This window comes from Hemiscyllium ocellatum, chromosome 19, assembly GCF_020745735.1.
Source record: "Hemiscyllium ocellatum isolate sHemOce1 chromosome 19, sHemOce1.pat.X.cur, whole genome shotgun sequence".
Taxonomy (NCBI): Eukaryota; Metazoa; Chordata; class Chondrichthyes; order Orectolobiformes; family Hemiscylliidae; genus Hemiscyllium; species Hemiscyllium ocellatum.
Genome location: NC_083419.1, coordinates 2,874,240 through 2,896,487, shown reverse-complemented (window position 1 = coordinate 2,896,487; position 22,248 = coordinate 2,874,240). Strand labels below are relative to the sequence as shown.

The 22,248-nt window shown below is 44.7% G+C and overlaps 1 protein-coding gene across 4 annotated transcripts in view; it reads left to right on the top strand.

Moving 5' to 3' along the window:
- pawr (PRKC, apoptosis, WT1, regulator) overlaps positions 1–22,248 on the top strand; it is a 165,456-nt gene that overhangs the window by 131,815 nt on the left and 11,393 nt on the right. For all 4 annotated transcript variants that reach the window (XM_060839586.1, XM_060839588.1, XM_060839589.1 and 1 more), the window contains 3 exons: positions 7,293–7,324; positions 19,375–19,528; positions 21,226–21,330. In XM_060839586.1, coding sequence (XP_060695569.1) covers positions 7,293–7,324; positions 19,375–19,528; positions 21,226–21,330 — 291 coding nt within the window. The remainder of the gene's footprint in view (positions 1–7,292; positions 7,325–19,374; positions 19,529–21,225; positions 21,331–22,248) is intronic.

The following is a 22,248-nucleotide window of genomic DNA, read 5'->3' as shown; positions in this document are numbered from 1 at the left end:
TGAGAAATATAACAGCCCTGATCGTATGTTGCAACAGATTTGTTGAGCTGAATGCCTAATTCTGCTCCTATATCTTACGGTTTCATGGTCATGTTAATGATTTAGATGAAGGAATTAAATGTAATGTCTCCAGGTTTACATGTGAGGCAAAGCTGGGTGGTAGGGTGAGCAGTGAGGAGGATGCTCTGTGTGATTTGAATGCCTGATAGCTGCAGTACAATGTGGATAAATATGAGGCTATTCACATTATTAGCAAAAACAGGCAGGCAGATTATTATCTGGATGGTGATAGATTGGGACAGGGGGAGGTACATTGAGACCTGGGTGTCCCTTGTACACTAGTTGCTGAGAGTAAGCATGGAGGGGCAGCAGGTGGTGAAGAAGGCAAATGGACATCCCTGATGAAGGACTTATTCCTGAAACGTTATCTCTCCTGCTCCTTGGATGCTGCCTGACCTGCTGTGCTTTTCCAGCACCACATTTTTCGAGTATCCATCTAACCTGCATATCTTTTGACTGTTGAATGCACTGAATGACTGAACATCCCGAGCTCTCTGGAGTAGACAGAGAAGATTCCCACGTTGCTGAGGGAATTGGGGGCAAATGTTCGCAGGTAAAGGGATGGCTGGAAAATGAGAAGCCTTCAGAAATGAGATAACAAGAATCCAGAGAAAGTATATTCCTGTCAGGGTGAAAGAGAAGGCTGGTAGGGATAGGGAATGCTGGATGACTAAAGAAATTGAGGGTTTAGTTAAGAAAAAGAAGGAAGCATATGTCAGGATAGATCGAGTGAATCCTTAGAAGAGTATAAAGGCAGTAGGAGTATACTTAAGAGGGAAATCAGGAGGGCAAAACGGGGACATGAGATAGCTTTGGTAAATAGAGTAAAGGAGAATCCAAAGGGTTTTTACAAATACATTAAAGGCAAAAGGGTAACTAGGGACTGAATAGGGCCCCTCCAAGATTAGCAATGCGGCCTCTGTGTGGAGCAGCAGAAGATGGGGGGGGGAGATAATAAACAAATATTTAGCATCAGTGTTGACTGTGGAAAAGGACATGGAAGACATAGAATGTAGGGAAATATATGGTGACATCTTGAAAAATGTCCATATTACAGAGGAGGAAGTGCTGGATGTCTTGAAATGGGTAAAGGTGGATAAATCCCCAGGACCTGATCAGATGTACCCTAGAACTCTGTGGAAAGCTAGGGAAGTGATTGCTGGGCCTCTTGCTGAGATATTTGTATCATCGATAGTCACAGGTGAGGTGCCGGAAGACTGGAGGTTGGCAAACATGGTGCCACTGTTTAAGAAGGGTGGTAAAGACAAGCCAGGGAACTACAGACCAGTGAGCCTGACGCCAGTGGTGGGCAAGCTGTTGGAGGGAATCTTGAGGGACAGGAGGTACATGTATTTGGAAAGGCAAGGACTGATTAGGGATAGTCAACATGGCTTTGTGCATGGGACATCATGTCTCACAAACTTGATTGAGTTTTTTTGAAGAAGTAACAAAGACGATTGATGAGGCAGAGTGGTAGATGTGATGTATATGGACTTCAGTAAGGCGTTTGACAAGGTTTCCCATGGGAGACAGATTAGCAAGGTTAGATCTCATAGATTACAGGGAGAATTAGCCATTTGGATACAGAACTGGCTCAAAGAAAGAAGACAGAGGGTGATAGAGGGTTGTTTTTCAGATTGGAGACCTGTGACCAGTGGAGTGCCACAAGGATCGGTGCTGGGTTCACTGCTTTTCATCATTTACATAAATGATTTGGATGTGAGTATAAGAGGTACAGTTAGTAAGTTTGCTGATGACACCAAAATTGGAGGTGTAGTGGACAGCGAAGAAGGTTACCTCAGATTACAATGGAATCTTGATCAGATGGGCCAATGGGCTGAGGGGTGGCAGATGGAGTTTAATTTAGATAAATGCGAGATGCTACATTTTGGAAAAGCAAATCTTAGCAGGACTTATACACTTAATGGTAAGGTCCTGGGGAGTGTTGCTGAACAAAGAGATCTTGCAGTCCAGGTTCATAGCTCCTTGAAAGTGGAGTCACAGGTAGATAGGATAGTGAAGAAGGCGTTTGGTATGCTTTCCTTTATTGGCCAGAGCATTGAGTACAGGAGTTGGGAGGTCATGTTACGGCTGTACAGGACATTGGTTAGGCCACTGTTGGAATATTGTGTGCAATTCTGGTCTCCTTCCTATCAGAAAGATGTTGTGAAACTTGAAAGAGTTCAGAAAAGATCTACAAGGATGTTGCCAGGTTTGGAGGATTAGAGCTATAAGGAGAGGTTGAATAGGCTGGGGCTGTTTTCCCTGGAGCGTTGAAGGCTGAGGTTTATAAAATTAAGAGGGACATGGATAAGATAAATAAACAAAGTCTTTTCCTGGCGTTGAGGGAGTCCAGAACTAGAGGGCATAGTTTTCGGGTGAGAGGGAAAAGATATAAAAGAAACCTAAGTGGTAACTTTTTCACGCAGAGGGTGGTACGTGTATGGAATGAGCTGCCAGAGGAAGTGGTGGAGGCTGGTACAATTGCAACATTTAGAAGGCATCTGGATGGGTATATGAAAAGGAAGGGTTTGGAGGGATACGGGCTAGGAGCTGGCAGGTGGGACTAGATTAGTTTGGGATATCTGGTCAGCATGGACGGGTTGGACCGAAGGGTCTGTTTCCGTGCTGTATATCTCTATGACTCTATGACAATCTCATCTCAGCCATGAGCATGCACTCCTTACCCTGAAACCAGGAGCCTGTGTACTCGATTCCTGATCCAGGGAGAAAGAGCTCCATAACATCTCCCCCAACAATGACCGTCACCTTTTATGCATTTTAGTTCAGGTTGTCTCTATTTCTCTCAGCTCCAGAGAGTTTCAGCTGGCGTACTCCATCTCTACAGTGACAGGCCCTTCAAGGTTATGCACTTACTGCTTTGGAAGGACTGAAGTAGACTGTACGAGACTCTCATGGGATTTGACCAATGACCTTATGACGAGAGCTAGCCATTGCGCCATAGCTGATAGAATTCACTGTCACTTTTTTTTGGGAATTTCTGATTTGATTAAAAACCTAATTATGTCACTAATAAAACATTTTCGGCCATGACACATGTTTTTGAAGTTTTATTGCAAATAATTAGAATTAGACATAATCAATGAGCTGGAAGGTTCATTTCCAGACATTTCATCACCCTACTAGGTAACATCTTCAGTGGGCCTCTGGCGAAGCTATGCTTTCAGGAATTTTCAGCGTTGCTTTGCCTGAGGCTCACTGAAGATGTTACCCAGTATGGTAACAAAACGTCTGGAAATGAACCTTCCAACTCAGCGAGCAAACCTACATCCAGAACCTCAACCTGAGCTACAAATCTTCTCAAATCTCACTTAGACATAATCAAATTTGCCCATAATCTATTACTCTGTATTTATGAATAGTCGCTTAGTCATAAAGAGCTTGAATATTGCTGAGAAAACCCACAGAGATTGTTAAAGCATCAGGGCAAATCAGAAAAATACCAAAATAAAGGAAAAACATCATTTTTTTACCTTGGGGAGTGTGTCCTGCTTGGTTGGTGCTGAATGGTTTCCATCTGGAAGGACAGTGCAGCAGATACATGCAAACACCAATTCCTGCAAGTTCCCCTCCAAGCTGGTCATGACTCTGCCTTGGAAATATGTCATCATTCCTTCAGTGTCACTGGGTCAGAATCCTGGAATTCCTCCCTAAGGGCATTGTGGGTCACTGACAGCACATGGACTGCAGCGGTTCAAGAAGGCAGCTCACCCCCACCTTCTCAAGGGGCAACTAGGGACGGGGAATAATTGCAAATGGTGATGCCCACTTTCTGTGAATGATTTTTAAATTTGCAGATTATGATAGAGTTACTGCCATAGAGAATACCCTAGTTAGATGAAGACTGACAGTTGACTACTAACTGTTAACTCTTCACATTTTAAACAAGGCAGGTTTGTCTGATTGATTGAAACCTTCCTGCGAGAAATGAAGCAGAAAAGGCTGTTCTGTCGAGTTGAAATAGACACAATGTGTGTATATATTCTTCTTGTCAGCACAGTACAAGGCCCTGTGAATTAGCATCTTTGCAATGCCCAGTCAGCCTCTGTTAAAGCATCTAAAAAATCTGAGCAACAAATGTATCTCAGTGGTTAGCACAGCAGCCTCACAGCGCCAAGGACCTGTGTTCGATTCCAGCCTCGGGCGACTGACTGTGTGGAGTTTGCACATTCTTCCCGTGTCTGCGTGAGTTTCCTCTGGGTGCTCAGTTTCCTTCGGTGCTCAGTCCAAAGATGTGCAGGTTAGGTAGATTGGTATACTAAACTGCCCATAGTGTTAGGTGCATTAGTCAGAGGGAAATGTGTCTGGGTGGGTTACTCTTCGGAGGGTCGGTGCGGACTTGTTGGGCTGAAGGGCCTGTTTCCACACTGTAGGGGATCTAATCTAAATGTTTCATGAGAATTCTGTGCAGTAACAATTTGGAGAAGTGACAGGTACAGCAGTGTTATCAGTGAACCCAGAGACCTAGGTCAAGGTCTGGGGCAAAAAATATCTGAAATGAAGGCTGTAATGATGACCGTGATTCCATTGTCGATTGTTGGAAAAACCCATCTCGGTCACTAATGTTCTTGACGGAAGGAAACTGCCATCCTTACCTGGTCTGGCTGGCATGTGACGTCAGACCCTCAGCAATGTGGTTGACTCGGGGAAATTGGGGATGGGCAATAAATGCTGACCTTGCCAGCTATGCCCTGATCTCATGAATGAATTTTTAAAAAGCGAATGGTATTTGCTACTAACAGGATCCTGCCATAAAGACAAAAAGATGTCCTGCCTGTCACACAATTGATTAGTGTGTGGTATGTGAATTTCAGTTTTTGTGTGATGCCAGGTGTGTGTAGACTGTACATCTCAAAGATTGACGTGGATGGTATCAAACAATGCGTTCCTTTGGCCTTTCACAATAGGCACGGTCAGGACCATTCCCAAACACTTGCTGAAGTGACAACACAGTGATTCTGCGATTGGGCAAGAATTGCTCAATAATCTCAAGCGTGCAAATGATTATAATGAGAATGAATCTGAGATTGTCCGTTGAGTTTGCAGTATGGTGCAGTTGCAAATCCTGGAAGTTGCATGTCTTAATACAAACAGGTGTGTTCTAAACGTGTTTGTGTGGTACAGCCTTTTTAACATGGATTCAGGGGATGTGGGCGGCGCTGGGTGAGCAGTTACTGCCCCACTCCAGGTGTCCTTGAGAATCCAGTCGTGAGCTGCTTTCCAGAACTGTTGCTGTCATTTAGTGTAGGTAGACCCTCCAAGCTGTTATCGAGGACATTTAAGGACTTTGATCCAGCAACAGTGAAAGAATGGTCATATAGTGACACATCAAAATGGTGGGAATGACTTGGAGAAATTCAACTGAACAAAATGGGCAGCAGCCAGTCTCTGGTTGATTCCTTGGGTTAGTGTTAACTCATCAGAGTCACCCTGCCTGGTTTAAATTTAAACAAAATGGCAGTTAATCGTCAATCATCATCTAACTGACGTATTCTCCATGGTAATACCTCAACCATCTAGGTCCACAAGAACCCTCCTCTCATGCATTGATAAAATAATCCCCTTTATGATGGTATTCCTTGTGAGAAGATGCACAGCAGATTTAAAGAAATGTTAGTAGACCTTGGAGTTATAGTGATTAGGTTGGACAAAGAGAGATGGGACTAGACATGGGCCAGATGGACTGAACAGCCTATTTTGTGCCATACATTCTATATATTATTTAACATTCTCAAAGGGATACAGAAGCAACCAATTTGAGTGGATCTGTTTTATTTTTATTCGCTGTGGGACATGGGTGTCACTGGCTGGGCCCAGCATTTATTGCCCATCCCTAGTTGCCCCTTAAGAAGGTGGGGATGAGCTGCCTCTTGAACTGCTGCAGTCCATGTGCTGTCAGTGACCCACAATGTTGTTAAGGAGAGAATTGTTGAAATTCTGTTCCTACTTTCGACTGACGAGGAGTTTTGTGTTTGAGTCAAGTTTCATGCGAAAAGAAAGAAAATTAAAAATTTTCATTTACATCGCATTGTTTGTGACCACTGGATAAATTGAGACATTCTGTGGTCAATGACATTCTTGAAGTGTAGTCTCTGTTTTAACATCGTCAATACAAGATACAGCTGTGGAGAATAAGATGTAAATTAGTGCCAATGCTGAGATTGCTGAACTTTTATCCGGTAAAGCTCTATGGGAAGCAAAGCACTCAATGGAGTTTAAGATGCAGGTCAGCTACAATCTCATTGGATAATGGAACAGGTTAGAGGGACCAAATGGTCTTTTGTTTTCATTCCAGTCTAGTATTAAAAACATTTCAAAATGATACCTCCCGTGGTCTTAGTTAATGTTGAACTTTCTAACGAGAAACATGTGGACACCAGAATGTGGTGGATGACTGTTTAGAAAAAGATTGTAAATAAATAGTTGCGTAATTGACTTTAAGTTCAACCCAATCCAGTCTCAATGAGAATAGGAGCACTCGCTCAATCCAAAAGTCATGGTTTGAATGAGCTCCCCTCAAGTCCATCCGTGGTCTCATTCCCCTGTAATCTCCTTCAGTCCCATAAACCTCCGTCCTCCACCAATTCTGATTCTTGTAGCTTTCTGACTACATTTGCTGCACCGTCAGTGCTCTGCCCGACAGCTGCTGGGCTCCTGAGCTCCAGGTTTCCCTCCCTAATCTTATCCATCTCTGCATCACTGTGTTCTCCTTTTCAGACACCCCTTAAAAAATCTCCATCTGTGGCCATGGGGAGGTCACCTTCAGTAATATCTCCTTGTGTGGCATTTTCACGGATATTGAGTGCCTTGGAACGTGAAATGCAGATTGCTGGTGAAACAGTTTACAATGTTTCTGTGTGATGTGACTGGATGTGACATAAACACCATAAGATATAGGAGCAGATTTAGGCCATTCAGCCCATTGAGTCAGCTCCACCATTCAATCATGGCTGATCTACATGCTGTTTATTGTATTACAAAGTGCAGATAGTTTTACACGTCACGTTCTGCTGAACCACTGTGAACTCACTTTCCTTTTTGTGTCTTGCACTGTTAGCACTTTGCTGCTGATGATCCAACTGTCTGAAATCAGCGATAACATCCTGACATCTGACTCTATGCCTTAAACAGTCTTTGACACCAGCCTTTGGGATGTGTTTGAAATAAGTCTGAAAGATCATGGAGTAAAAAATATTTTTGTTTTATTTTAGGAAACACCAAGAACTACAAGCCGATGGAAAAGGTAAAGAAAACATTTTGTGACGTTCCAGTTTTATGCAAACTTTGGTTTTCCCATAATGAATATTCTGGGCAATCAGTCCGTGACTGCATGGATCCAGGATCCGATCTGACCTCAGCTGACACACTTGCCATTGTTTCATTTGCTCTCCTTCCTTACTGAGGCTGGAATGCTGGCTGTGGCAGCTAGCTAGCTCTGCATAGGCTGGAACTCGCTGCTTGCTCGCCGTGTGGACAGAGACTTGGCAGGGGCTGTTTGGATTGTAGTTCAACACCAAAGGCAAAGTGGTCACTGACTGCTGTTGGCAACTCCAGCCTCCTGCTCAGCCTTCTCAATGAGTTCTAATTGTTTGAATTTGAATAGAACTAGCTGTAAATATAGTTAAAGACAGGCCAACCCCTTGCACTGCATTGTATATAATACTTGGTGTGTGGATATAGAACTGTTGATCTCCAGATTTCCAGTAAATTGTTGATTTGTTGAGTTTGTAAAGATCCTGGGTGAATGAAGAGAGATTGGACAGACTGAGCTTGTTCTCCCTGGAGCAGAGGAGATTGAGAGGGAACAGGATTGAGATGGATAAAACGATGAGGGGCTTTGACAAGACAGACAGAAAGAACCTTCACCCCTTGATGGAGGGAACAGAGATCAGGTAAGGTAAGGGATAGATGGTTAAAGGAGGACTGAGGAGAAATGCCTTTCCCCAGAGGATGCTGGGATCTCGCTGCCTGTCAGAGTAGGATAGGCAGAAACCCTCACAACACTTGTGGAATACTGCGTTCAGATCTAGTCTCCCTGCTATAGGATGGATGTTGTGAAACTTGAGAGGGTTCAGAAAAGATATGCAAGGATGTTGTCAGGGCTATAAGGAGAGGCTGAACAGGCTGGGACTGCTTTCCCTGGAGCGTCGGAGGCTGAGGGGTGACCTTAAAGAGGTTTATAAAATCATGAGGGACATGGATAGGGTAAATAGACAAAGTCTTGTCCCTAGGGTGGGGAGTCCAAGACTAGAGGGCATAGGTTTAGGGTGAGAGGGGAAAGATATAAAAGAGACCTAAGGGGCAACGTTTTTACACAGAGGGTGGTACGTGTATGGAATGAGCTGCCAGAGGAAGTGGTGGAGGCTGGTACAATTGCAACATTTAAAAGGCATCTGGATGGGTATATGAATAGGAAGGGTTTGGAGGGATATGGGCCAGGTACTGGCAGGTGGGACTAGATAGTTTAGGATATCTGGTCGGCATGGATAAGTTGGACCAAAGGGTCTGTTTCCATCTCTATGACTCCATAACTATTTAGATGTGCATATGCAATGCAAAGGCATAGAAGGCAATGACCAGCACAGACTCAATGAGCTGAAGGGCCTTTCTCTGTGCTGTAATCTCTTGCTGGTGTACTGTTTGTGGAATTTTGTTTCGCACCATTTACTTGAGTGGGTAGCACATTCTCACCTGTGATTCAGGAAGTTATGAATTCAAGCCCCTTTCAAAGACTTGACCATGTTATTGAAACCAACACTCCCAGTGCCAGTCCTGAGGGAGTGCTGCACTGTCAGAGGAGCCATCATCGCTTGATCAGTTTATGTTAATTTCAAATCTGAGAGAGGAAATGTTTTGTTAACCAAAGATATTAAGAGATATGGGCCATAGGCAGATATTTGGAGTTAGGTCACAGATCAGCCTTATCTCATTGAATGACGGAACAGTCTCAATGGGCTGAATGGCCTATTCCTGTTCCTATGTTTCAAAGGAGATGTTACACTGAGGTCACATCTGTGCTCTCCAGTGCAAGTGAAAAATCCCATGACACAGTTTAGAGGAACAATAGAGAAATTCTGCCCAATATCTATCCCTCAACGGACATCCTCTGAAGTAGATTATCGAAATTAAGGAAAGTACTTCAGATTCCAGAAATCTGAAATAAAAACAAAATGCTGGAGAAACTCAGCAAGCCTGCCAGCTCTCATGGAGAGAGAAAAAAACAGATTTAACCTTGAGTCCAATGACTTTGAATTTTTCCAGTATGTTTGTCGATTATCTGAGCATTATCACGTTGCTGTTTATGGGAGCTTGCTGTGCATGAATAAAGGGGCTTCAGTATAAGACTGAGCTGAGGAAGAACTTCTTCTCTCAGAGGGTTGTGAGTCTTTGGAACACCTTATCTCAGAGCTGTGGGGCCAGAGCCCTTGTGTATATTTAAGGCTGAGATGGAAAGATTCTTGATCAGTTGGGAAATCAACGTGTCGTGATTGGAACCAGATGGATCTTATTGACTATGAGATCCTTGATTGGGGTTGCTAACCTGGGCCAATCAGGGAGCCCTGGGTGACAGATTAAACGGGGGTTAACCCGGTGTAAAGGGGTGAGGGTAGGTCCTCATGCGTCTGCTCCTGGGCCTGGCCAAACTGGCCATAAACAGATCCAGGCAGCGGGCCGTGAGGGGGTCATTAGGTTTGACTGCCTGCCCCTCTTCCGCGGTTACGTTAGAGCCCGGGTGACCTTGGAGAAGGAGCACGCGGTGTCCACCAACACCCTGGAGTTGTTCAGGGAGAGGTGGGCGCCACAGGGAGTGGAGTGTTTTATTTCCCCCTCCAACTCTATTTTGATTTAACCCCTGCCCTCCCCTTCACTGTTTGTTCACACAGCATTGCCCTTTGATGCTTGTCACTGGCCACTCGGGTGTTTCCTTTCTTCCTGGTGTTGGAAATTGAATAAAGATTTCTGTGCTCCTTAATTTTCACTGTGTCCTAACCCTGCACACTCACCTCATGGGTGCTGGGGTAAAATAAGCACTACCGCTGAGTGGTGGTAGTGTGGGGGTTTGTTTTAAACAAATATATAACCAAGAGATGAGAATCTTGTCAGAAAAACATATAACCAGGGGATTTGGAATCTGCTCAGCTCAGGGACTGACTCTGAGCTGGCTGGTCATAGCCAGTGTACTGTGCAACAGGTAAACAAAGTGACAGGATACCGGCCTCTCTGCATTTATTTCTCAGGGGTTATGGGGAAAGGGAGGGAAGCTGGATGTGAGGAATGTCTGATCAGCCATGGTCCTGTTGACTGCCAGAGCAGGCTCGAGGGGCTGAATGGCCTACTGCTGTTCCTATTTCTGAAGGTCTTACGTTACGTACATTACAGCATGCCATTGGCTGTAAAATCGTCAGGCTGTCTTTAGGTTCCAGAATGTGTTTTTTTTTGTAGAGGGTAGAAATGGTTTTTCGTGAATGCAAATTAGAATTAGCCCAAAAGAAACTTTGAAATTTGGTGAACATAGATAATTTCAATAAACAGTAAATTGATTATTAATAGTGTCTCACAAGAGATGTTCTATATAAATGTTGATACAAGGGCATAGGTTTAGGGTGAGAGGGGAAAGATATAAAAGAGGGGCAATGTTTTCACTCAGAGAGTGGTACGTGTATGGAATGAGCTGCCAGAGGAAGTGGTGGAGGCTGGTACAATTACAACATTTAAGAGGCATTTGGATGGGTATATGAGTAGGAAGGGTTTGGAGGGATATGGGCTGGGTGCTGGTAGGTGAGACTAGATTAGGTTGGGACATCTGGTCAGCATGGACGGGTTGGACCGAAGGGTCTGTTTCTGTGCTGTACATCTCTATGATCTATAAGTAAATCCCCTGGTAAGCAATAATTGGTTCATTAACCTTCACTTAAAGAGTCAGGAAAGTTAGTTGAAGAGGGATTTCTGTTATTGTAAAATTAATTTTGAAGGTTTTGGGGCAGATTATCAGACAGTCACACATGTTCGTCAAAAGGTCATTGACACTGACCACACGCAGTTTATTCATTAACAGGAGAGGGGGAATTCGACAGCACCCTGCCCATAATTTGACAAATTCCTGTTGATGAGGATCAGTTACAGACTCTGTTGTCTTGTGTGAAATTTCTTCAGTTTATCTGAATTCTGCTTGTGGGAAGAGAGACCTATAGTTAGCAGTGCTGAAACTTTAATTTACAGCAAATAAATTCCAGCTGGGGCTTAGTTGTGGAAGTAGTCAAAATTATGCAGCCTTTTTATGGAATAAATCAGGATAGTCTTTGCTACCAGCAAGTAGATAGATCGATAGAAAACACTGATTTAAAATAATTCGCATTTTCAGATGCTAAGTTGGGGTTCCTGGATGTGCTTTGGGGTAAACGTAGCTATTCTTGTAGGGAGTTAGCAGAAACTCAGTGGGTTAAGTGGCCTCTTTCTATACAGTAATCATTCTTTTATTCCCTGATTGTGTGATCCCAAAACCAGCGTTTTAAAGAAGAGTAGGTAAGTTCTCCCGATTGTTCTGTCTAATACTATCTTGCCTTCTTTAGCACAGCTTTCTATTTTGACTGCAGTTGGGTTCCTGCTGTACTGACCATCTAACTATCTGTGACATTGCAGGGAGCTTGCTCCATTCAGACTGAATGTTGTAACGGGCAAACAGTGCATTGTCATTACTTTGGGACATGTTGAAAATAAAAAGGTGCTATTTAAATAGAAATGCTTTAATGTCACAGTAATCAGAATTTGGAGGTTGGGGTGCTCGGTTGGCTGGATGTCTAGATGATGCCAGCAGATTGGGTTCAGGAAGGACTCTCCTTCTCACCCTCTCCCCTTGGCCCTGGAGGAATATTGGAACAGTAGGACCAGTCCTAAACAAGGAAACAAGCGGGCTAAAATAGCTTAAATGAGCAGAATTAAGCAGAATCCCAAAGCCTTTTATTCTTATATAAGAAGCAAGCGGTTAAGCAGAGAAAGGGTTGGTCCACTAAAGGATAAGGAAGGAAGGCTGTGTGTCGAACCTGAGAGAATGGGTGAGATTCTGAATGATTACTTTGCATCAGTGTTCACTGAGGAGAGGAACATGATGAACCTTGAGATTAGAGATAGAAGTTTGATTAGTCTGGATCACGTTGACATGAGTAGGGAAGATGTGTTGGGTAGGCTAGAGGTTATTAAGGTGGACAAATCCCAGGACCGGATGGGATCTATCCCAGGTTACTGAGGGAAGCAAGAGAAGAAATAGCTGGGGCCCTGACAGATATCTTTGTGGCATCCTTAAACACAGGTGAGGTGCTGGAGAACTGGAAGGTTGCTCATCTTGTCCCCCTGTAGAAGAAGGGTAGTAGGGATGTTCCGGGTAACTACAGACTAGTGAGCCTGAGGTCATTGGTGGGAAAGTTGCTGGAGAAGGTATTGAGGAATAAAATCTATTTATATTTGGAAAGCAATGGGCTTATCAGTGATAGGCAACATGGTTTTGTGCGGGGGGAGATCGTGCCTTATCAACTTAATAGATTTCTTTGAGGAAGTGACCACATTGATAGATGAAGGAAAGGCTGGAGATGTCACATCAATGGTCTTTAGTAAGGCGTCTGATAAGGTTCCCCATGGTAGACTAATGGAGAAAGTGAAGTCACATGGTGTACAGGATGTTCTAGCTCGGTGGATAAAGAACTGGTTGAGCAACAGGAGACAGAGAGTAGTAGTTGAAGGGAGTTTCTCGAAATGGAGAAAGGTGACCAGTGGTGTTCCACAGGGATCAGTGCTGGGGCCACTGTCGTTTGTAATATACATAAATAATCTGGAAGAGGGCACTGTTGGTATGATCAGCAAGTTTGCAGATGACACCAAGATTGATGGAGTAGCAGAAAGCATAGGGGACTGTCAGAGAATACAGGAGGATATAGATAGACTGGAGAGTTGGGCAGAGAAGTGGCAGATGGAGTTCAATCCAGACAAATGTGAGGTGATACATTTTGAGAAGTCTAATTCTGGAGCTAATTTTACAGTAAACGGAAGAACCTTGGGAAAAGTTGATGGGTAGAGAGATCTGGGAGTGCAGGCCCATTGTACCCTGAAGATTGCGGCACAGGTGGATAGAGTGGTCAAGAAGGCATATAGTATGCTTGCCTTCCTCGGACGGGGTATTGAGTATGAGAGCTGGCAGGTCATGTTAAAGTTGTACAAGACATTGGTTCGGCTGCATTTAGAATACTGTGTACAGTTCTGGTCGCCATGTTACCAAAAGGATGTGGATGCTTTGGAGAGGGTGCAGAGAAGATTCACGAGGATGTTGCCTGGTATGGAAGGTGCTAGCTATGAAGAGAGGTTGAGTAGGTTAGGTTTATTTTCATTAGAAAAAAGGAAATTGAGGGGGGACCTAATTGAGGTTTACAAAATCATGAAGGGTATAGACAGGGTGGATAGAGATAAGCTTTTTCCCAGGGTGAAGGATTCAATAACAAGAGGTCACGCTTTCAAGGCGAGAGGTGGAAAGTTTAAGGGGGATACATGCGGCAAATACTTCACACAGAGGGTGGTGGGTGTCTGGAACGCGTTGCCAGCAGAGGTGGTAGAGGCAGGCATGGTAGATTCATTTAAGATGGGTCTGGAAGGATGCATGAGTAGGTGGGGGGCAGAGGGATACAGTTGCTTAGGAATTGGGTGACAGATTTAGACAGTGGATTTGGATCGGCTTAGGCTTGGAGGGCCGAAGGGCCTGTAAATTTTCTTTGTTCTTTGATATGGATCATGTGCAGACAGATGGGATTAGTTTAGAATGGCATCATGATCTTCACAGACATGGTGGGCCGAAGGGGCTGTTCCTGTGCTGTTCTATGTTCTAGATGAGGTCCTGGACTTGTGATCTAATGAGAATTTACCCTTACACATCACTGAGCTGTCATCTACTTTATTAACTTTGTAGCTCAGTTGTTTTGGTGAAGGTTGCCTATTGATTGTCATAAAACAATGAACTGCGGATGCTGGAGATTGGAAACAAAAATAGAAATTGCTGCAAACATTCAGCAGATCCAGCAAGTCTGAAGAAATGTCACTGCACTCGAAACATGAACTCTGCTTTCTCTCTCCACCGATACTGCCAGACCTGTTGAGTTACTCCACACTTCCTGCTTTTGCTTCTGATTTCCAGCATCTGCGGTTCTTTTTGGGTTTTTTTGATGTTCGGGAAGCGTGTATAAATGTTTGATGGGGCAACTGTAAAGACTTGAGGGAACAACTTTGACATTAATTGCTGGGGAGGGATCCCTTCCATGCCACCTCCGTAAAGTTTATAAGTTAATACGATCGTTTAACCGGAGTACCCAACCCTTTAAGGTGCTGCATTAATCTTTACTAAAGTGTCAGGGAAAGGCCACCTTCCCCACCAATTAATGTGCCTGAGGTGTTCCCTCCTTTCCAGCTGGTGTATTACAGGGTTACATCCCTGCCTCTTCTCCTTTTTCTCTGAAATGCAGTTTGTTAAATTTGATTCAGAATCCTAGAGATGTACAGCACGGAAACAGACCCTTCGGTCTAACTCGTCCATGCCGACCAGATATCCTAAATTAATCTAGTCTCATTTGCCAGCATCCGGCCCATGTTCCTCCAAACCCTTCCTATTCACATACTCATCCAGATGCCTTTTAAATGTTGTAATTGTACCAGCCTCCACCACTTCCTCTGGCAGCTCATTCCATACACGTACCACCCCTTGATTTGATTTAAGCTTTATTGTCATGTGTACTTAAGTACAGAAGTATAGTGAAAAGTGAACAATGTCACCACACACGGCACCATCTCAGGTGTGGAGATGGCCAGGTACAAAACATAGATACAAGTAGTAACATAGGGAAACAGAGTTAAGAGTTAAGTATTACTGTTGTTCTGAGAGTGTAAGTAGAAAAGTAAAGTTAAAAGTTAATATTATAGTCCTCCTTAGTAGTCAGGCGAAAAATAAAGGTAAAAGTTTGACATTGCACATTTCATAGAATATTAAACACAGACAGGCCATTTCTCCCAAATAATCCATGCTGCCATTCCTGCTGCATTCAAGCCACCTCCCAGACTTTCCCATCTGTCTCAATCCTCTCCGTGTGTCTGTAGCTTCCCCTGAAATGCTTCTGTAAAATTCACCTTTGGCACTGTCAGCAGGTCTTCTTCCCTTGTGACGGACAAGACACCGCAGGGTGGTTCATTGGTTAGCACTGCTGCCTCACAGCACCAGGGATCTGGGTTCAATTCCAGCCTCGGATGACTATCTGTGTGGAGTTTGCACGTTCTCCTCGTGTCTGCGTGGGTTTCCCCGGGCTGTCCAAAGATGTGCAGGTTAGGGTGAATTGGCCAGGTTAAATTGCTTATAGTCTTCAGAGATGTGTAAGTTAGGTGCATTAGTCATGGGAAATGTAGGGTAATAGAATAGGGGAATGGGTCTGGGTGGGTTACTCTTCAGATGGTCAGTGTGGACTTGTTGGGCCAAATGGCCTGTTTCCACACTGTAGGGGATCTATCATTCTCTCTGCTGGAGCAGTCCCACCAGCCCCTGGATGCCTTGCTGGTTTTGTGGTACCTATCTCACACTGAAAGCCTCTAACTCTCCTCAGGTACAATTCAGAAAAACCTTCTTTGATTATTTAAAGCCTCAAAAGAGCCACCTGTCAGCCTTCTGCTCACACAGGAGTGAGGTTCAGTCCTAGTCATCCCTGCTTTCTGTGTTTAACCGTGCCAAACTACTATCAATCATTTTAGCCCCATCTCCACATCTCCATTGAAAGCTAAAACTTTTCAAACAGCAAGGCGACCATTCAGCCTTCATATCTGTACTGGTTGTAAAAGAGCAATGCAGCCAGGTCTTGGACTGTAGTCCTGTTGGTTACAGAACTTCAGATGTGTATTCCAAGGATTTATAAAATGAGTTTAGGGTTTCTACTTCTCCCACTCTTCATACAGTGAGTTTCAGTCCCTCTCTACCCTCTGCTTAACCTCCCTCGAATCCTTCTGTTAATTATTTTAAATCTACGCTCCTGATTATTAACCCTCCTCTAAGGGAAATGGGACCTTGCTATCCACTCTGCCTAGACTCGGTTACATCCCTCTGTACATCACTAATGTGTCTATATCCTTTTAAAAATGCAGTGACCAACACTGCACACTGCATTCCAAATGAGGTCAATCATATTAATCTTTGTTACTTTGTGTTCACTGTTCCTTGCTGTGTGGCATGACTTGCATTTTTTGTACTTTGTGTTATTGGTGAATAGTGAGCAAGGCTGAGAGCAGTCTCCTTTATCTCCAAAACCCTGAGTTATGAGTCAGTCTTGCATAAGAGTTACCAGCTGAGAGTTTGGTGCTGGAAAAGCACAGCAGGTCAGGCAGCATCCGAGGAACTGGAGAATCAACATTCCGGGTAAAAGCCCTTCATCAGGAGTTCCTGATAAAGGGCTTTTGCCTGAAACGTCGACTCTCCTGCTCCTCAGATACTGCCTGACCTGCTGTGCTTTTCCAGCACCAAACTCTCGACTCTAATCTCCAGCACCTGCAGTCCTCACTTTCTCCCATAAGAGTTACCAGCTGAGCGTCCAGACAAGGTCGGGTTTTCTCACACTGATTCACGTTCCTTGTTGAAGGAACGTTGCTGTCCCGTAAAGAGATGAGTGAAATTGTCTTGTTCCTTCTGTTGACTCAGTAGGCATCCCCTTGCTGTTACCTTGATGCTCATCATGTTGTTGTTGATTATGTTCTAAAAAAGAGAAATTGCTGATGAAACTCAGCAGATCTTGCAGCCTTTGAGGAGAGAGAAACAGGAGGCAATGTTTCCCATTGGTCACCCACTAAAGCTGGGAGAAATCAGAGCTGGGTTTTTAAAACACCTTTCCCCTACATCATGGTGTCTCTGATGTATTTGTCTGTAACATTTCCTTGTCTGAATATTTTATTGGTTCTCTCACCAGGTTTTCTTCTCTTGTGACACACAAGATGTCAGTCTATAAGACATAGGAGTGGAAGTAAGGCCATTCGGCCTATCGAGTCCACTGTGCCATTCAATCATAGCTGATGGGAATTTCAGCGCCACTTACCCACACTCTCCCCGTATCCCTTAATTCCTTGCGAGATTAAGAATTTATCAATCTCTGCCTTGAAGACATTTAGCGTCCCGGCCTCCACTGCACTCTGCGGCAATGAATTCCACAGGCCCACCACCCTCTGGCTGAAGAAATGTCTCCGCATTTCCATTCTAAATTGACTCTCTCTAATTCTAAGTCTGTGCCCACGGGTCGGAGTATCCCCACCTGACGGAAACAACTTCCCAGTGTTCAGCCTTTCTAAGCCAAGTATTATCTTGTAAGTTTCTATTAGATCTCTTTTGTCAGTCTTTTGTAAACTCCAGTCCAACTCTGTTCAGCCAGCTGATAGCACCAACATGACTATTCTGGGAACAAGTCACTGGACTCAGAACATTAACTCGTGTTTCTCTCTCCACGGGTGCTACCAGATCTGCTGAGTTTCTCCAGCAATTTCTGTGTCTGTCTGTTTCCGATCTGCAGCATCCACAGTCCTTGGTGTTTTTGACACAGCTTCATTGTTGGAAAAACACCTCCTGAAAGCTACCCACAGCTGTGTCCGCCTCACATCGAATTAGAGAAACCCTTACTTGTTTTGATTTAATCAGTGGTACCTATGATGAAAGGTCACAGACCTGAGCTGTGAACTCTGTCTGACTCTCTATGTCTCTCTCTCCTCTCCCCCCACCTCCCTGTCTCTCTCCCACTGATGTTGAGTTTCTCCAGCACTTTGTAGATTTTTTTTGTTTTTGTTTTTGTTTTGTTTTTGTAGCCCAAAACCAGTTATTTTGGATTCCAGTTGTCAGCCACCACCCCCTCTCCATCCTCCTGTATCCTGATCTCCTCAGGAATGGGGGTACACTTCACCTCTTACAGAGTCCTACAGCACAGTGATAGGCCCTTTAGCCCAAACTGCTCCATGCTGACCCAAGATGTCCGTCCACGCTAACTCCATTTCCCTGCACTTGGCCCATTCTAATCCTTCCCTATCCTTATATTTGGAGAAAGTGAGGATTGCAGATGCTGGAGATCAGAGTTGAGAGTGTGGTGCTGGAAAGACACAGCAGGTCAGACAGCATCCGAGGAGCAGGAAAATCAGTGTTGTGGCCCAAAATGTCGATTCTCCTGCTCCTCGGATGCTGCCTGACCCTGCTGTGTTTTTCCAGCGCCACACCCGGTCCACGTATTTGTCCAAATGCCTTTTAAATGTAGTTGATGTACCCACCTCAACCACTTCCACTGGCAGCTCAATCCATGTGTGTACCACCCTCTGTGTAAAAAAGTTACCCCTCCTCTAACTTTGGGAATACTATTTCCATTTCCATCCTCTGGGATAAGCCAAGTTTCTGATATCCTCCCCATGTCTTCGATGTCAGGACATCCTCCAGATTTGGAACCAAAAGAGAAAATGCTGGAAAATCTCAGCAGGTCTGGCAGCATCCATAAGGAGAGAAAAGAGCTGACGTTTCGAGTCTAACTGATCCTTTGTCAAAGCTCATTCAGATTTGGAATCTTATTTCTATGTTGTCAATGGATGAATATGACCATGTTAACATGGATTATGTGTCTAGTCTTTGCCAGATGGTATCACAGACGTATCGTTGAGACCTTAAGTTTCCATACTGACCTGTTAGGCAAAAACAAAAGGCGATCATTTTGTCATTACTGATCTCAGGACATCCTGACATGGTTAACGGTGCAGTCTTCATTGCAACTTCTGAAATGTGGTGACCAATTTACTTGTAGCAGCTGTCCCAGACATCAAGGTGGGAATGGCCAAGTAATTTGAGAGATGTAAATAACTCTTGGCCAGAGAACCTCTCCCTGTTCTTCAAAGTAGTAGCAGGGGATTTGAGAGGATACACAGAGCTTTAGGCTAATTTCGGACTCAGAAAGATGGGACCTCCAACAATGCAGCCCTCCCTCCTCATTAGGACTGGGGTGGTCAGTGGGATTTTGCACTCAGGACTGTGCAATGAGACTTGAGTCAGGAAGTAAGGAGACCAGGGCTGAGACAACAATGAAGACAAATATTCACCAGGGTGAGGGGGAGGTTGGTGTATTTTGTGACTCCAACAAGGCACCACAGTGAAGTTGCTGTCATTCAGAATCACACTTTAATCTGTACTATTGTACAGCATCCAGCATACTTCATTCTGCTGCAGTTTGACTTCCTGTTGAAGATTAAAAGTCTTTCCCTGTGTCCACACAGCACCACGAACGCTCCTGAAGAAGATATCACAGCATATTCAGCCAGTGGCAGGTATCCTGGCCGAGTAGAGAGGCCTGGCTATAATCGCTATGGAAACGCTTCAAGTTCCACATTCAGCAGTACATTAGAGAAGAAACTGGAAGAATTTGAAAAGGTACTCAGCAATGCAGATATGTGTGTGTGAGAGAGAGGGAGTGACACGTGCTGTGTGAACTCTGTGTGTATGGTATAAGTGTGTCTGTGTGAGTGTGGCAGTGTGTGTAAGTGTCACAGTGTACGTGAGTGTGACAGTATGTGTCTATGAGAATATCTGTGTGTCTGTGCGAATATCTGTATGTGTGTGTGTGAGACAGTGTGTGTCTGAGTGTGTCTGTGTGAGTGTGGCAATGTGTCTGTGTGTGTGTGTGTGTGTGTGTGTGTGTGTGTGTGTGTGTGTGTGTGTGTGTGTGTGTGTGTGTGTGTGTGTGTATGAAAGAGTGAGAGGAGTGAGCAGTATTCTGATTGGTCATGCACTAGATTTAATACCATGCTTCTCTTTTCCCAGTGCATTTCCTCCGCTCTGATATTGTAGTATATTTTCCTTTTATAGTTCTTTCACTGTCCCCCATCCTTTGTGCTGCGTATCTTGCTATTTCAGACAGTAGTTAAGAGTTAACCACATTGCTATGGGTTTGAACTCACATGTAGGCCAGACCAGGGAAGGATGGCAGATTTCCTTCCCTGGGGGACATCAGTGAGCCAGATGGGTTATTACTCCAACTGATGGTGGTTACATGGTCACCATCACTGAGACCACCTTTATTTTCCAGCCACTCAAAACGTGTCCCTAAAATGTCAGCCTGACTCTCTGGATTAATCGGGGACATTACCACCATGCCACCACCTCCATTAGAGCTGCCAAAACTGAGCAAATAAACTGTCCACTGACCATTATCTATGATTTCAAAACAGAAATGATATGAATGGTATATCTTATCGAAACATGAAGAATTCTGGGCAGACGTGAAATTCCCCTGGCGCATGTGAGGCGCCGTGGTCAGGACACTGGGTGGACAATTTCGGGCTGGGCTGAGGAGAGATCTGTTCCCTCAGAGGGTAGTGAGCACGAGGAAGCCTCTTACAGAAAGCTCCGGAGGTGAAGTCACTGAATATATTTAAGAGAGAAGTCGCAAGATTTCTGGAAGATGAGAAGGTGCCAAGGGAGAGAGTAGGAGAGTGAGTGAATTTAATGGGTTGAAGGGCTACAGGGCGCAGGCAGGAAAGTGGAGTTGAGGCAGAGGTGGCTAGCCATGATGGTATTGAATGGTGGAGCAGGCTTGAGGGGCTGAATGGCCTCCTCCTGCTCCTAGTTCCTAATGGTGTGGAAATATAGGATCAGCCACAATCGTATTGACAGGTGGAACAGGCTCTGTGGGCCAAACAGCCTTCTCCTGCTCCTATTTTCTTACAGTTGTGTGAACAATGGAACTGTCTCAGTGTGAACACTACAGCATCTAGATAATCTCTAATCTGCCCGTGTGAAGATGCTACACACGTGGAGCTCCTTCATTCAGAGACGATGCCCTTTGGTTCTGGACTGATCCTCTCAGCATCAAACTGATCTGAGGTGTTCCATCATCCCATGGAGCAGGCAGGACTTGAACCCAGGCCTCCTCGCTCAGCAGGATGGACACTACCAGTGCACTACAAGGGCCCTAAATGTTGGGAATTGAACCAGGCTGTAGCGTTACAGTGTCAGACTTCATCGGACCTTGAGGAACGGCTATTTCAGAATGTATCTTTTAAATGTACACATGGTTATCCCATTATTTGAAACCTGGACTAAATGCAACTAATGTCTTTCATCACCAGGAACTTGCGAAAGAGAGACAGGAAAATCAGAAACTAGTCAAACTGCTACAGGACAGGGATGACCTTATTGGGAAACTGAAGGAAGAAATTGATCTACTTAACAGAGTAAGTGCCATTTGTTAGAAAAACACCTTGTCATTACACTGGAAATAAGATGTATTTATTAAAGGAAACATCAGCATTAAGCTGCAGAGCTGTTCCAGCTTAGAGCTATCACTGTATGTTTCATGGTGTGGTGATCCTGTCCTGGTTAAACTGGCCCTGACCTCTCCCTAAGGTGAGCACCAGGAGGACCCACGACTGAACCCTTTGAGAGAGAGACAGACAGACATTCATGCGTGTTTTGTGTGTGGATGTAAACATAGAAAATAGGAGCAGAATTAGACCATTCAGCCCTTCGAGTCTGCTTCACCATTCAACATGATCCATCTCAGTCTGCTGTTCCCACTTTCTCCCCATACCCCCTCAGCCCGCACTGTCTGCTCCCCAAGATCCACAAGCCGACTACCCTGGCCAAGCCATTGTCTCAGCATGCTCCTGCCCCACCGACCTCATCTCGTCCTCCGTCAACTCCATCTTCTCCCCATTGGTTCAGGCACTTCCCACCTACATCCACAACACTAACTATGCCCTTCATTTCTTCAGCAGTGTCCAGTTCCCCAGCTCCCCCAGCACTTTATCTACACTATGGACGTGCAGTCCTTATACACACCCATACCACACAAGGATGGCCTCCTCTCCAGCAGATCCATGCAGTCCCCCTCCACCAATACCCTCCTCTGCCTCGCTGAACTGATCCTCACCCTCAACAACTTTTCCTTCAACTCGTCCCATTTCCTCCAAATCCAGGGGGTGGCCTTGGGTACCCGGATGGGTGCTAGCATCACCTGCCTCTTTGTTGGCTCTATCGAACTGTCCCTCTCCAGTACCTACACAGGGACTGTGCCCCCAACTCTTCCACTGTTACATCGATGACTGCATTGGTGCAGCGTCCTGCACCCAGACTGAACTGGAGTGGTTCAT